This window comes from Coregonus lavaretus, assembly GCF_964263955.1.
Source record: "Coregonus lavaretus genome assembly, chromosome: 4".
NCBI classification, from domain to species: Eukaryota; Metazoa; Chordata; class Actinopteri; order Salmoniformes; family Salmonidae; genus Coregonus; species Coregonus lavaretus.
Window position 1 is genome coordinate 26,392,991 of NC_139991.1, and position 13,636 is coordinate 26,406,626.

At 41.6% G+C, this 13,636-nt stretch overlaps 3 protein-coding genes across 4 annotated transcripts; 1 reads left to right on the forward strand and 2 right to left on the reverse strand.

The window, feature by feature from the left end:
* The first annotated feature begins 1,438 nt into the window (after positions 1-1,438).
* LOC311127169 (COP9 signalosome complex subunit 4) lies at positions 1,439-8,135 on the forward strand. 2 transcript variants are annotated; one of them, XM_084158946.1, is made up of 10 exons: positions 1,439-1,538; positions 3,092-3,171; positions 3,319-3,470; positions 3,893-3,996; positions 4,125-4,429; positions 4,602-4,772; positions 4,877-4,992; positions 5,527-5,571; positions 6,933-7,017; positions 7,323-8,135. In XM_084158946.1, the coding sequence occupies exons 1-10, from the start codon at positions 1,465-1,467 to the stop codon at positions 7,454-7,456; spliced, it is 1,266 nt and encodes a 421-aa protein (XP_084015072.1). In that variant the 5' UTR covers positions 1,439-1,464; the 3' UTR covers positions 7,457-8,135. The 2 variants fall into 2 exon arrangements, with proteins under 2 accessions (XP_084015072.1, XP_084015073.1); XM_084158947.1 differs by lacking the exon at positions 5,527-5,571.
* LOC311127170 (serine protease inhibitor Kazal-type 1-like) lies at positions 8,009-9,560 on the reverse strand. The gene is made up of 4 exons (XM_084158948.1): positions 9,283-9,560; positions 8,837-8,862; positions 8,579-8,688; positions 8,009-8,319 (listed from the first exon to the last, which is right to left on the reverse strand). The coding sequence occupies exons 1-4, from the start codon at positions 9,335-9,337 to the stop codon at positions 8,274-8,276; spliced, it is 237 nt and encodes a 78-aa protein (XP_084015074.1). The 5' UTR covers positions 9,338-9,560; the 3' UTR covers positions 8,009-8,273.
* Positions 9,561-10,308: 748 nt separating this feature from the next.
* On the reverse strand, positions 10,309-11,846 carry LOC311128419 (placenta-specific gene 8 protein-like). The gene is made up of 5 exons (XM_084160542.1): positions 11,786-11,846; positions 11,365-11,459; positions 11,030-11,154; positions 10,761-10,871; positions 10,309-10,353 (listed from the first exon to the last, which is right to left on the reverse strand). Exons 2-4 carry the CDS (start codon positions 11,450-11,452, stop codon positions 10,767-10,769), a joined length of 318 nt encoding a protein of 105 aa, XP_084016668.1. The 5' UTR covers positions 11,453-11,459; positions 11,786-11,846; the 3' UTR covers positions 10,309-10,353; positions 10,761-10,766.
* Positions 11,847-13,636: the final 1,790 nt, after the last annotated feature.

Genomic DNA, 13,636 nt, shown 5'->3' on the forward strand with positions numbered 1-13,636 from the left:
AGGAAGCCACTTCTCTCCAGGAAAAACATCAGGGACAGACTGATATTCTGCAAAAGGTACAGGGATTGGACTGCTGAGGACTGGGGTAAAGTCATTTTCTCTGATGAATCCCCTTTCCGATTGTTTGGGGCATCCGGAAAAAAGCTTGTCCGGAGAAGACAAGGTGAGCGCTACCATCAGTCCTGTGTCATGCCAACAGTAAAGCATCCTGAGACCATTCATGTGTGGGGTTGCTTCTCAGCCGTGGGAGTGGGCTCACTCACAATTTTGCCTAAGAACACAGCCATGAATAAAGAATGGTACCAACACATCCTCCGAGAGCAACTTCTCCCAACCATCCAAGAACAGTTTGGTGACGAACAATGCCTTTTCCAGCATGATGGAGCACCTTGCCATAAGGCAAAAGTGATAACTAAGTGGCTCGGGGAACAAAACATCGACATTTTGGGTCCATGGTCAGGAAACTCCCCAGACCTTAATCCCATTGAGAACTTGTGGTCAATCCTCAAGAGGCGGGTGGACAAACAAAACCCCACAAATTCGGACAAACTCCAAGCATTGATTATGCGAGAATGGGCTGCCATCAGTCAGGATGTGGCCCAGAAGTTAATTGACAGCATGCCAGGGTGGATTGCAGAGGTCTTGAAAAAGAAGGGTCAACACTGCAAATATTGACTCTTTGCATAAACTTATTGTAATTGTCAATAAAAGCCTTTGACACTTATGGAATGCTTGTAATTATACTTCAGTATACCATAGTAACATCTGACAAAAATATCTAAAAACACTGAAGCAGCAAACTTTGTGAAGACCACTACTTGTGTCATTCTCAAAACTTTTGACCATGACTGTATGTAGCCTAGACTACTAAATGCTGTATATAGTAGCAGTGTAGTGGCAAAGCTTTCACCATATGCTTCCATTCCACCTTACAGATCTGCGACCATTGAAGGGGTAGAGATTTAATTGGAACCGGCTTTTTACAGTGGCTACAAATATCAACAAACCGATATTAAGGCGATTTCATTTGGGCTCCACTTCGGTTGTGTTGGAATTGGTGCTGATGCTAACTAATATCCATGAAGAACAACTTATTGATAGTATATATTATTAAACTCTACTGTTCATACTATATCATTTTCATAAGGTTAATTCAGTTCCAGTATAGACGTACATTTTGTCTCACCATCATAATATCAATAATATTTCTTTGGAAAACACAGACGTGAAAAATAATGATTTTATATAGCTAGTAAAACTTTTGTTAGAATTGTAACTATTCCATACAGATCATAAAATGTATCATATTATCAGTAAAGTCTAAAAAGCAAACTAATACCAAATTAGAGACCAAAACGAGAGCTGTACAGGTCGGTTGTCAGTCTTGGAGGACCTTCCAGGCGGTAAGGTGGACATACCCTCTTGTCAGCTGAGAATTGTCGTTGTTGACACTTCGTCGGAGAAATGGCGGCCGGAGTGAGACAGGAGCTTGCACAGCTTATGAATTCAAGCGGATCCCACAAAGATCTCGCTGGAAAGTATGTATTTTACAAAAATGGTTGAAAATATATGTGAATGGAGATATACATTACTTTCAACCCGAGTGTCATGTTTACAGTGAATTATAAATGTGTCAATGAGCAGCCCGCCGATGCTATGCTAGTTAGCTAGCTAATTCGCATCACACTGCAGCTAGCTAGCTACCGGTACAGCTATACCCAAAGATGGTGGATAAATTAAGATGTTCCACTCAGGCCGTTTACCATTTTTAAAAAATTGTCAGTTCCGGTCTGCTTAACGGTGGCTCTCATAGTCACCAATGCATTAGCAGCTGGGTCTGGTCTGTAGCTGACTGTAGGCTATATGTACAAAAAAACCATGGAGTGGTCTCGCTTTCTCTTCCGTCTTTGTTGTATACTTTTTACTGGTTTGTAGCTACCTGTATGTTAGCTAATAATATTAGCTAGCTAGCGAGACAGTATCGGTGGTTGAAAGTCTTGCCAAAGGTCTTGTTATCAACAATGTGCACTGCTGGTCGATTAGCTAGCTACAGACAGTAAATTATCATCAGCTAGCTAGCTACTGTATGGCCTTTAATAATAATTTATTACATTTCTATAGCGATTTTCATAACAATCTTAAAACGCTTCAAAAGCAAAAAACAAACAATCAATATATTATCATGAGTAGCCTAGCTACAGTACAGTTAGGTCAACCAATAGAGTCCAAATCTTTGAGTGCATGCATCCTTCATAGATGGAGAGGGACAGTTCATGGCTTGATCAGAGGAAGGTGGTCAGGGAGATGGTTGATAAAGATTCTGGTGACGATCATGTAGAGGGTTACTCTGGGAACCAGCCTGTCCTGTAGCTACTGGACTTCTCCTCCTTCACAATGTATATATGGCACCTACTTGTGGTGATGCCTCAGAGGCCCTCAGCAGCTCGGCGCCAGAAATTTCACCACACACAGTTCAGAGCACTAGCCAGTCATCCTCACTACAAGCCCTCAGCCTCAGTGCGGCATTCCTTTACTGCACCTCCCATTCTTCTCGAGCTTCAAGTGACTCTTTAATGTATGTTTTAAAAAGATCAGAAACCAGCAGCCAGGTGAAACTTAAAAAGCTGGTACCGTGTCCAGATCCATCATTCGAACAAAAACAATTCGCCAGCCAGCTAGCCAGGCCAAAAAGAGTTGACCTGGCAGCCCATCTGCAGATTTTGAGTCAAAACCACCAGAAATATGCAATAAAACTCAATGTTATCAACATCAAAACAGCTGATAAAAAAAAAACACATTTAAAAACACTTAAACTTGATTGAATGTGTACACATTTACAGGAGTTCTCTGCTTAGGCTGCTACTAGGTCGCCATGGCAACTACAGAACTAAAAATGTAACATTAGTTAACCCACTTATCTAGCTAGCTAACGTTAGCTAACTCTATTTTGCTTGTTAGTTAAATGTGTGTATTGTTTTTTATTTGGTGATTATAGGCTTGCTATAAGTGAAAATAATGTTAAATTCTCAAGTCATTAATATAATTTCTAATTTAAGATAGCTATCTAATCCAACCCTTTTATCAATTATAGATATCGACAGATTCTGGAGAAGGCCATCCAATTCACAGATGCAGAACAATTGGAATCATTAAAAGCATTCGTTGAAGCAAGTAAGTATCCTGTACAAAGTAAAGGATAGAATACATCCTGCTGCACACCATTGTTACATAAATTCCCCCTTTTCCTTTGTACAATCATAGCTCATAAATCACATGACTGTATATCCTTTCTAACTGTAATCCTCTCCTGTCCTGCAGTGGTTAATGAAAACGTCAGCTTAGTGATATCTAGACAGCTGCTGACAGACTTCTGCACAAATATCCCCAGTCTTCCTGACAGCACAGCCAAGGCAGTCTACCACTTCACACTAGAGAAGATACAGCCAAGGGTCATCTCCTTTGAAGAACAGGTGAGGACTGTAATACTTTACTCATGGGGCCTGAGTATCTGCTGGTTTTCTCTTTTGCCTAGTACTTGATTTTGCCTGGCACTCCCGAGTGGTGCAGCGGTCTAAGGCACTGCATCTCAGTGCTTGAGGCGTCACTACAGACCCCCTGGTTCGATTCCAGGCTGTATCACAACCGGCCGTGATTGGGAGTCCCATAGGGCGGCGCACAATTGGCCCAGCGTCGTCCGGGTTTGGCCGGTGTAGGCCGTCATTGTAAATAATAATTTGTTCTTAACTGTCTTGCCTAGTTAAATAAAGGTAAAAAAAAAAAAATTGCTCACAGAGTGCACAGTGCACACACCTGGTTTCCCAGATCTAGACACTGGTTGGAAATAAATAATACACATGTCTACCCTATGTCTAAATCCCATGTCTACCCCCAGGTGGCCTCCATCAGACAGCACTTAGCCACCATCTATGAGAAGGAGGAGGACTGGAGAAATGCTGCTCAGGTTCTAGTGGGCATTCCTCTGGAGACAGGACAGAAGTAATTCACTTTAGTCCAGTGTTTTTCTAATCTATTGAAGGGGGACCCGCTGGGAGTGTACAATTTGGTTCTAGCTCAGCACTAACACATATGATTCAAGTAATCAACCCTCTTGTCCTCTTGTTCAGGCAGTATAACGTAGACTATAAGTTGGACACGTACCTGAAGATTGCCCGTCTGTACCTGGAGGATGATGACCCTGTTCAGGCAGAGGCCTACATCAACAGAGCCTCTCTGCTCCAGAACGAGTCCACCAACGAACAGCTACAGGTACACTACAAAGTGTGCTACGCCAGAGTGTTGGACTACAGGAGGAAGTTTATCGAGGCGGCACAGAGGTACAACGAGCTCTCCTACAAGTCCATTGTCCACGAGACAGAGCGTCTAGAGGCCCTGAAGCATGCTCTCCACTGCACCATCCTGGCGTCAGCAGGTACCTGCCACTGTTTTTATACTGTCTGGTGTGTTGTCTGTCACAACATAGTAATAGGCATGTAGTTCAAGCAGCTCTGACTGTGTCATTGCATTTATGGCTCCAGATTTTGTCTTGCCCTTTATTGGGGCCGCAAGGTAGTAACATCATACTTCTCCCTCCCTCTCTCCAGGCCAGCAGCGCTCCCGTATGTTAGCCACCCTGTTTAAAGACGAGCGCTGTCAGCAGCTGGCGGCCTACGGCATCCTAGAGAAGATGTACCTGGACCGGATCATCAGGGGGAACCAGCTGCAGGAGTTTGCGGCCATGCTCATGCCCCACCAGAAGGCCACCATGGCGGACGGTCAGTCTCCACCTCAGCCTCTCTCTCCATGGTCCTTAGCTATTCAACTGATTGTGTAATAAGAAAAAATGCTCAACTGCATTACTGTGGGTTTCTGTTTGTAGGCTCCAGCATATTAGACAGAGCCGTTATTGAACACAACCTGCTGTCTGCTAGCAAACTTTACAACAACATCACGTTTGAAGAGCTAGGGGCGCTTCTGGAGATCCCTCCCGCTAAGGTAAGATGGATTTCAACATACGAGACCCCAACAGGCGTAAGTGTTGCTTTCTTTGTGGGGGGGGGGGGGGGGGGGGGGGGGGGGGGGGGGGGGGGGGGTTAGGTCTTGGGTTTTTGTAATGCGTTCTGTTACTTACTATATTTGTAAATGGTGAAAATCAGGCCCATTTTAAACTGTTCTTTAATATGTTATCAAGGGTGACAGTTTGTGTAGGAATCTTATTCCTCAAGACATTTAGTATCTGATGGAGAAAATCACTTTCAGTGAAAGAGTTGGGAATGTGGTTTATGATTAAAGTAGCTTTTGAGGGCAACCAAAACCTTTTAGTATGACAGGTTGAAGTTGGGAAAAAAGAACCCCAATTATTTATAGGATTTTCTTCAAACCACCCTAACACAGACATATAGTATTTATCCCAAACTTTAAATGCAATAATATTTTGAGGTCTGTTAATATGAAAGTTGAAGTTGAAGTTTAAAAAGCAGCAGCATTACGTAGAAGACTTGTATTTTGAATATATATGTTGTTGTGCAGGACGATTGTCCCGATGGTGAGGTCCCTGGTTACAGATGCAATCTGGTAGGGAACATAATCACTACTTTACTAATGAATGAGGTGTGAAACCCAAAATACAGACCTAAAATACATTGAAATAAAAGCCTTGTTTGGCTCTGTCTCTCTCTGTCTCTCTGTCTGTCACTCTCTCTCTCTCTCTCTCTCTCTCTCTCTCTCTCTCTCTCTCTCTCTCTCTCTCTCTCAAAATGTCTCGGTTGAAGACAGAGAGAATCAGAACTGAATGTGCACTCCCCTTATAATACCGGTAGTCTGTTTATTCATCTCTGTTTTTGTAAACGTAAAAGGAGTCTTTGTCATTCTAAAGACTCATATTGTGTCATATTTTGCAAAGTAGGCTACTTCAGGTAGTGGGATTGGGGATGCAGTACTCATAACCATTTGAAAATGTAGTCTTGTTTGATGATCAAGTTGATTAGAGACATCTGTAATTTATTGTAGTAAATTAAGGTTATACAAAAAAAAAAAGATATTATACTGTACAAATAAATTACCTATGTTGGAATGACAGGAAAGCATTGGAGATGGTTTAGGTTTAATAATACAGGCGTTAGAAAGGTCTGAGCTTGCCTGAACTAAGTATTTCTGTTCTATCAACATGGAACAGTGCAATCTGAGTTCCCCCTCTATTGTGTTATTTTGGTTCTGGTTATTACCCAGTCATTCATTACATGCATACCTTATATCCCACAGTATGTGTTGCTACATAACGTTTCTGACCTTATTCTCCTCTGGTTCAACTGGGCCGAATTGGAAATGACTGTAGAGTTATGTGAACTACTCATTGGTTGATGTGTAAATGGACTAGGCTATCTCATCCAGAAAAGCAGTAAACCTATGATATATATATGTATATATTTATCTGTATATCGTTGAAAGAACATGAATTGCGTGTCTTGCTACAGTGGAATTAAAGTGTAGAAAGTGGGATGGAGTTAGTGAATTATAACGGGAGTGAGAGTCTACATTGTAATTTGTAGGTAATGCATACCTTTACAGATGACATACACATTGGCTGTATTGTGGTGAAGTATTACAGTAGTTATGTTCACAGACTAACTAACACCTAACAACACTTCATACTCGTATTGGCCTGGAATGAATTTGATCATGTTTCACTGGCCCGGTCCAAATACAACCCCTAACCCCTACCACTTAGCCACTTCATGTGGATCTGAGAGGATTGTACGCTAAGCAATATGGCTAACAATCCACCAAGGCTAGAGGCAAGGGGTTAGGGTTTGTTTTGGCCGGGGCCTTTGTATTAACTTGTTGTTGACATGTCCCTGTGCAGTAGTTGGTAGTGTAGTGTGAGTGGGCATGGAGATGCCAGTGAGCTGTCCCTCTGTGTCTGTCCCTGTCCCCAGGCTGAGAAGATCGCCTCCCAGATGATCACTGAGGGACGCATGAACGGCTTCATCGACCAGATAGATGGAATCGTCCACTTTGAGAGTGAGTAGTTAGCTGTGCCCAGACTCCTCTATTTACAGAAGTCCCTGGCTATGCCCACTGCCCAGTCGGCTCTAGGAGGATGAGATGCCTCCCTCTCTAGGTTAGGCCTGGTTCCTATTGCGGTTTCTTCCTGTCAGCGCAAGATTCCCATGGTTCCTTTTTGGAGCAACTGTAATCCTAGGCTTGCTTTTTGGAGGGATTTATCTTGTTCAGTGTCCGATTTTTTCCCAGCATTATTCCTTTTAAATATGATACTTAACTCTCTCTTTCGCTCTTTCCCTCCCCCCTCAATCTCTGTCTCTCAGCACGGGAGCCCCTGCCCACCTGGGACAAGCAGATCCAGTCTCTGTGTTTCCAGGTGAACAATCTGCTGGAGAAGATCACTGCTGCTGCTCCTGAGTGGACAGCCCAGGCCATGGAGGCCCAGATGAGCCAGTAGACTGACTAACGCCCCCTGGCATGGAACACCACCAACCACACCAGGGCACCCCATCTCCCTATTCCCTATGGAGGGTGCCATTTTGGACAAAGCCCCCAATTGTTTCCCCTAGAGGTTTTGGCTGGGTGGCTTGGCACAGGTATGCAAGATCGTCCACCGTACTGTACTGTGGACTGCAGACTGCAAACTCCAAATTGTTCAGTTGAAGCCAAATCCAGATGTATTTTGGCAGGGGCTGATAGAGCTTAGCCGAGAGCCCTGCCTAAGTAGTGGAAGGGGAAACACTGCCCCCTCTCTCTCTCTCTCTCTCTCTCTCTCTCTCTCTCTCTCTCTCTAGACAAGTTCCAATCTGGTGGTTCTCTAGCATATTACTCTACTGTATATTATGCTTGGAGTTTACCATTCATCTTTGTAGGACAAATTAATGGATACTTGAATCCATAGGCTCATCAAGTTACCAGTGGTTGCAATCTCATGTATACTTTGATTCAGACACTGGTGTCCCACAATGAAGGTGTTAGTAAGGTTGAAATGTGAAAGACACACAGGCAATTCCTACCGACACTCTTTATTTGTTGCTGTGTTCTTGTACAAGGATCTCGTTACATTCTGTTTGGACATATTTTGTCAGAACCGGAGTCTAACTTCAACAAAAAGATTAATAAAAGTTGAAAAAGAAGTTAGCGTTTAACAAAAAATATTTATTCTGCATGATCAGCTCTTTTTCATCACAATTTGTGTTTCAGCAGTGTTTTATACTGTTGAATTTGTGTTTCAGCAATGTTTTATACTGTTGAATTTGCAAATTCCGACTTCTTCAGCAAGGTCCACATTTGACAATTAGTATCTTCCTCCTGGTTTCTCTGAAAGAGAAAATATAAATTCCAATTTACTTACACCCTGTCAGTAAGAATTACATTGTACCAGTTTGATTGGACTACAGCTTGATACAGAAACTCAAATAGTTTATGGATGCTAAATTGCAGTAGTAATTGAATAACATAATGCTTTACATAACCAGATTTAGCCATGCATTTTCTAACTACAGTCCCTCTATAATCAGCATTAAGGATCCAAACAACCTGTTTTACTGTATAACAACAATTACTGATAGTGTTGTACCTTATGGTGTCACACAACACGCACTCATTGGCGTAAGTAACTCCATTGGATCCACACACAGGCTCAAAGTTGAAGGGACAGCCAGGCAACTGGTAGTTGTAGCACATGGGCTAAAGGAATGATGAGGAGTTGCATGTTGTGAGCTGAGTCTTTCCTCCCAGTTTTAATTAATTTGAATCGACCAATATCATTAGTTGCGTAAGAAAAACTAGCTTATTCAACTGTTCGTATCAAAATAACTATAATTAGATACATTACCTTCTTAAAGTTTGCCCCCTGCACATCTGATGGACAAAACATTTACATTTACGTCATTTAGCTATTTAGCAGACGCTCTTATCCAGAGCGACTTACAGTTAGTGAGTGCATACATTATATATATATTTTTCATACTGGCCCCCCGTGGGAATCGAACCCACAATCCTGGCGTTGCAAACACCATGCTCTACCAACTGAGCTACATCCCTGCCGGCCATTCCCTCCCCTACCCTGGACGACGCTGGGCCAATTGTGCGCCGCCCCATGGGTCTCCCGGTCGCGGCCGGCTACGACAGAGCCTGGATTCGAACCAGGATCTCTAGTGGCACAGCTAGCACTGCGATGCAGTGCCTTAGACCACTGCGCCAACTTTAACATTGATAAAGTGGCACAACATTTACAATACATACTGAAATTACATTTCCATGGTAGAGAAGTATGCTTACTTGAGAGGCAGGATATGATGAGAAGAAGAAGGAGAAAAGTAGGTTTTCCAGGCATATTGACAACTGCAGTAGTCCGCTATGGTGAGTATTTATTCTGGTTATGGTGAGTATTTATTCTGGTAATGGTGAGTATTTATTCTGGTAAAGGTGAGTATTTCTCCTAGTAATGGTGAGTATTTCTCCTAGTAATGGTGAGTATTTCTTCTGGTAATGGTGAGTGTTTCTCCTGGTAATAAATGTCTATATACTCTTATCAGTGTTTTGGGAAACCACTTCATCAATGACCTGAGCTCATGTCTGGCCAAAGTCCCCCTTCTGTTCTATTGACAGTGACACACATTTTTGGCTCTAGTCTTAAAAAAACTCAAACAGTAGCACCACAGATATCCAAGAGCTTGTGTATTTATCAAGTATCATAATTTAACATATTACACACAACAGAGGGGAACACTTCAAACATACCTGTATGGTAGGGCTCCCTCCGTTTGACAATTCAATGATTAATTTATCTACCATAATCTCCAATGGACTATACAGCTTCATCCTGTCCATCAAGCATGTGATTTGTCACTGCCTTTATCTTTATTACAAAACATGAGTAGCTAGTGGACCTAAAGTTTAATGACCAGGTTAACCAATACATGTGTACAGTGCTTCACCCTGAGGTGTGTCTGAGAAATGTTTGACTAAGTTATATTGCTGCTCACATGATCTTTTACTTATTTTGTGTACAATTATTTTTTATTTTATTCAGTATAAGGTGACATAGAAGCGGTCCATACCAGCAGTACACAAGGGGAGAAACATAAAAAAGAGAATGAATATATATATTTGACTGATGATGCACAATTTCTAGGAATTTCTGAATAATCAAGCCACAATGTATGTCCTACCATTGGAGCATTTTAATAGCATTCATATTGGCAAATTACATTTGGTAAAAAGTATCCCGGACATTTATTGCTTTCTATTTCATATCGCATCAAGAAAATAATTAAACTCAAAAGCAAAAACTAATTGAGGATACTGGAAGTGGAGCTCAGATCTTTTTATTCACTTCTCTGGTGCCATCTACAGGAAAAGAGACATAAATACCAGTAAACACTTACATTTTTTGTCTTTAAAATGCTTTACCTGCTCTACTGTATGACCATACCACAAAGAACTAAAATGACTCAATGTGTTACACTTACATAAGGTTCAAGGGGACAGTAAGTCTAAGGCTACGTTATCAGTTATTGCCTCACTACAGTTTCCACAGCACTACCATACATTTGAGGGTACGCCTAATTTACACCAGTCTCTTATTTGAGCTGCTCTTTTAGTACCTGCTGATGTGAGCAAGGGGCCTGGTAATAGGCTATTTGGCTGTAGCTCAAGGGTTTAATAGACACACTCGGCAGTGTGGGTGGATGAGATATTTCTTATCTGAAAATAAATAGCTGTGCTGTGAAACATGGACAGACTTGTGGTTGTACCTGAGTTCAGAAGATCCCCTGCTCCTTCCGTAGATCTATATCTCTCTTCAGCTGACAGGTAGAGCAGACCCTACACCACAAGATAGAACAGAAGTCCCCACACAGGGAGCCCTGGACACCAAACCAAACAAGACAGTTAGTCCTGCAGAGAGGCAAGGAGAACCTCATACATCTGAGCCTGTCCCTCTGGTTAGAATGTTTCATGTGACCGAATAAGAGTAATAAAGCATCATATAACTATATTGTTACAGTATATGAAAGAAACTCACCTTGATGTTGTATCTAGTACGGTACATGGTGCGCATGGCCACGGACGGCCCGCACAGACAACACTCATCCATATCACTGGCGATAGAACAGCCCAGACACGGGAAGCACCACCAACCATAACAACCTGAGAGGGAGAAAGAGAGAGAGAGAGAGAGAGAGAGAGTACAGTAGAAGTACATTATACTGTTACTACCTCTCAGTTCAGGAGAGAAGGAGAAAGCAATGAAAAAAATTACATTTTGCTACCTCAGTCATGCATGAAATGAAGAAAAACACTGGATGTACAAAAGATATGCAGCCACTCTTAGTTAAATAGGAATTTCTGTCCGCTTACATGTCCCACAGTCACTGAAGACGTCGCAGAGGCCAGTCTGGAAGTCTGATGGTTGGTAGCTCCCTGGTTGTCTAGTTACAGTAGACATGGTCTCTCTATGGAAGATAACATGGCACAGGTCATCATTAAGTACAACCTAAACAATGGCTCTTAGCTGTTTTGTTCCTAAATGGTTCCTACAATTGTGGTACTATTACCGTATTGTCAGTTCTCTACACTGTCAAAACCATGCAAGAAAAGCTACCAGTAGCCCAAGCAAAATGTCAAACCCATGGAAAATTCATGCATATTTGTCATGAAACCATGATAAAACCTGACTCGTGAAAAATTCCTTCATTGTCAAAACAGTTTCTACAGTTATTACTTGACCTACAAACAGGATTTCCAGCCATGTGGTAACTTATTGTGAAATAAATCTCACCGGTATGATGTAGTTTAGCTGAAGGATAGTACTGTACAGAAGAAGAGGCGAGGAATCCTCGGTGGTGGCAGGTGGAGAACTGAAGGAGGGTACTGGGAAGGAACATCATTATATACTGTTTCAGGACAGGTGATTGTCATGGCCATATACTTTACTGCCACTAAGAGTAGGGGATATTTACCGGTAGGGAACTTTATTGCATGAAGAGCGCAAACAATGAAATGATTCCATAGCTCAATACCTCATAACTAAATGCAAGCAGAGCCATATATAGACATGTATAGAACCATATATAAACATGTATAGAGCCATTCTTAGGCATGAGATCAAGCACCAGGTTAAGGCCCAAAAGTAAAGGAGGCTAATCTTACAAACTGATAACAATTCCCATAAATCCCTGTATTACTCTTTGAGGCATAATTGTTAGCTGTTGATGCCAACGTTCAAAGTTTTCCATGAATGGCTGCTGCACCCAATGTGATGGTGTCTGTGATAAACATTTAGATTTGGTAGTATTGGTAGGGTTAAATGGTGTTGGGGAAGCTACTCTTAAAATATAGTTTACCAAGTAATTACTTCACACTGGAAGAAGTTAAGCTACACTAAAGCTACCCTTAAGAAAATTATATAGTTTACTTAACTAAAGTTACTTTGAATAAGTACAGTGGGGGAAAAAAGTATTTAGTCAGCCACCAATTGTGCAAGTTCTCCCACTTAAAAAGAGGAGAGAGGCCTGTAATTTTCATCATAGGTACACGTCAACTATGACAGACAAATTTAGGAAAAAAAATCAAGAAATTCACGTTGTAGGATTTTTAATGAATTTATTTGCAAATTATGGTGGAAAATAAGTATTTGGTCACCTACAAACAAGCAAGATTTCTGTCTCTCACAGACCTGGGGGTGGAAACATCATGCTTTGGGGCTGTTTTTCTGCAAAGGGACCAGGACGACTGATCCGTGTAAAGGAAAGAATGAATGGGGCCATGTATCGTGAGATTTTGAGTGAAAACCTCCTTCCATCAGCAAGGGCATTGAAGATGAAACGTGGCTGGGTCTTTCAGCATGACAATGATCCCAAACACACCGCCCGGGCAACGAAGGAGTGGCTTCAAAGAAGCATTTCAAGGTCCTGGAGTGGCCTGGCCAGTCTCCAGATCTCAACCCCATAGAAAATCTTTGGAGGGAGTTGAAAGTCTGTGTTGCCCAGCGACAGCCCCAAAACATCACTGCTCTAGAGGAGATCTGCATGGAGGAATAGGCCAAAATACCAGCAACAGTGTGTGAAAACCTTGTGAAGACTTACAGAAAACGTTTGACCTGTGTCATTGCCAACAAAGGGTATATAACAAAGTATTGAGAAACTTTTGTTATTGATCAAATACTTATTTCCCACCATAATTTGCAAATAAATTCATTAAAAATCCTACAATGTGATTTTCTGGATTTTTTTTTCTCATTTTGTCTGTCATAGTTGACGTGTACCTATGATGAAAAGTACAGGCCTCATCTTTTTAAGTGGGAGAACTTGCACAATTGGTGGCTGACTAAATACTTTTTTCCCCCACTGTAGTTCACTACATCCAAACTACTGAAAAATTATCATATCTAAATCTGAAATGTCACAGACTACAAAATGCAAGACAGATCACTCTGGGGTCAAATGTTAACAGAATGTGTTATTTAGCCTATTAAACACAAGCAAAGTTTCAAGTGAGAATTAGGCAGGTTTGATGCCGAAAAAGAAAAATGATTGCCTACTTCACCCATCTTTTATTTTCCTTTTGCAAAAAAGTAGTATGTAGTTTCAGTAGTTAGCTACACCTCTACATGGCAAAAAATAAATTCACT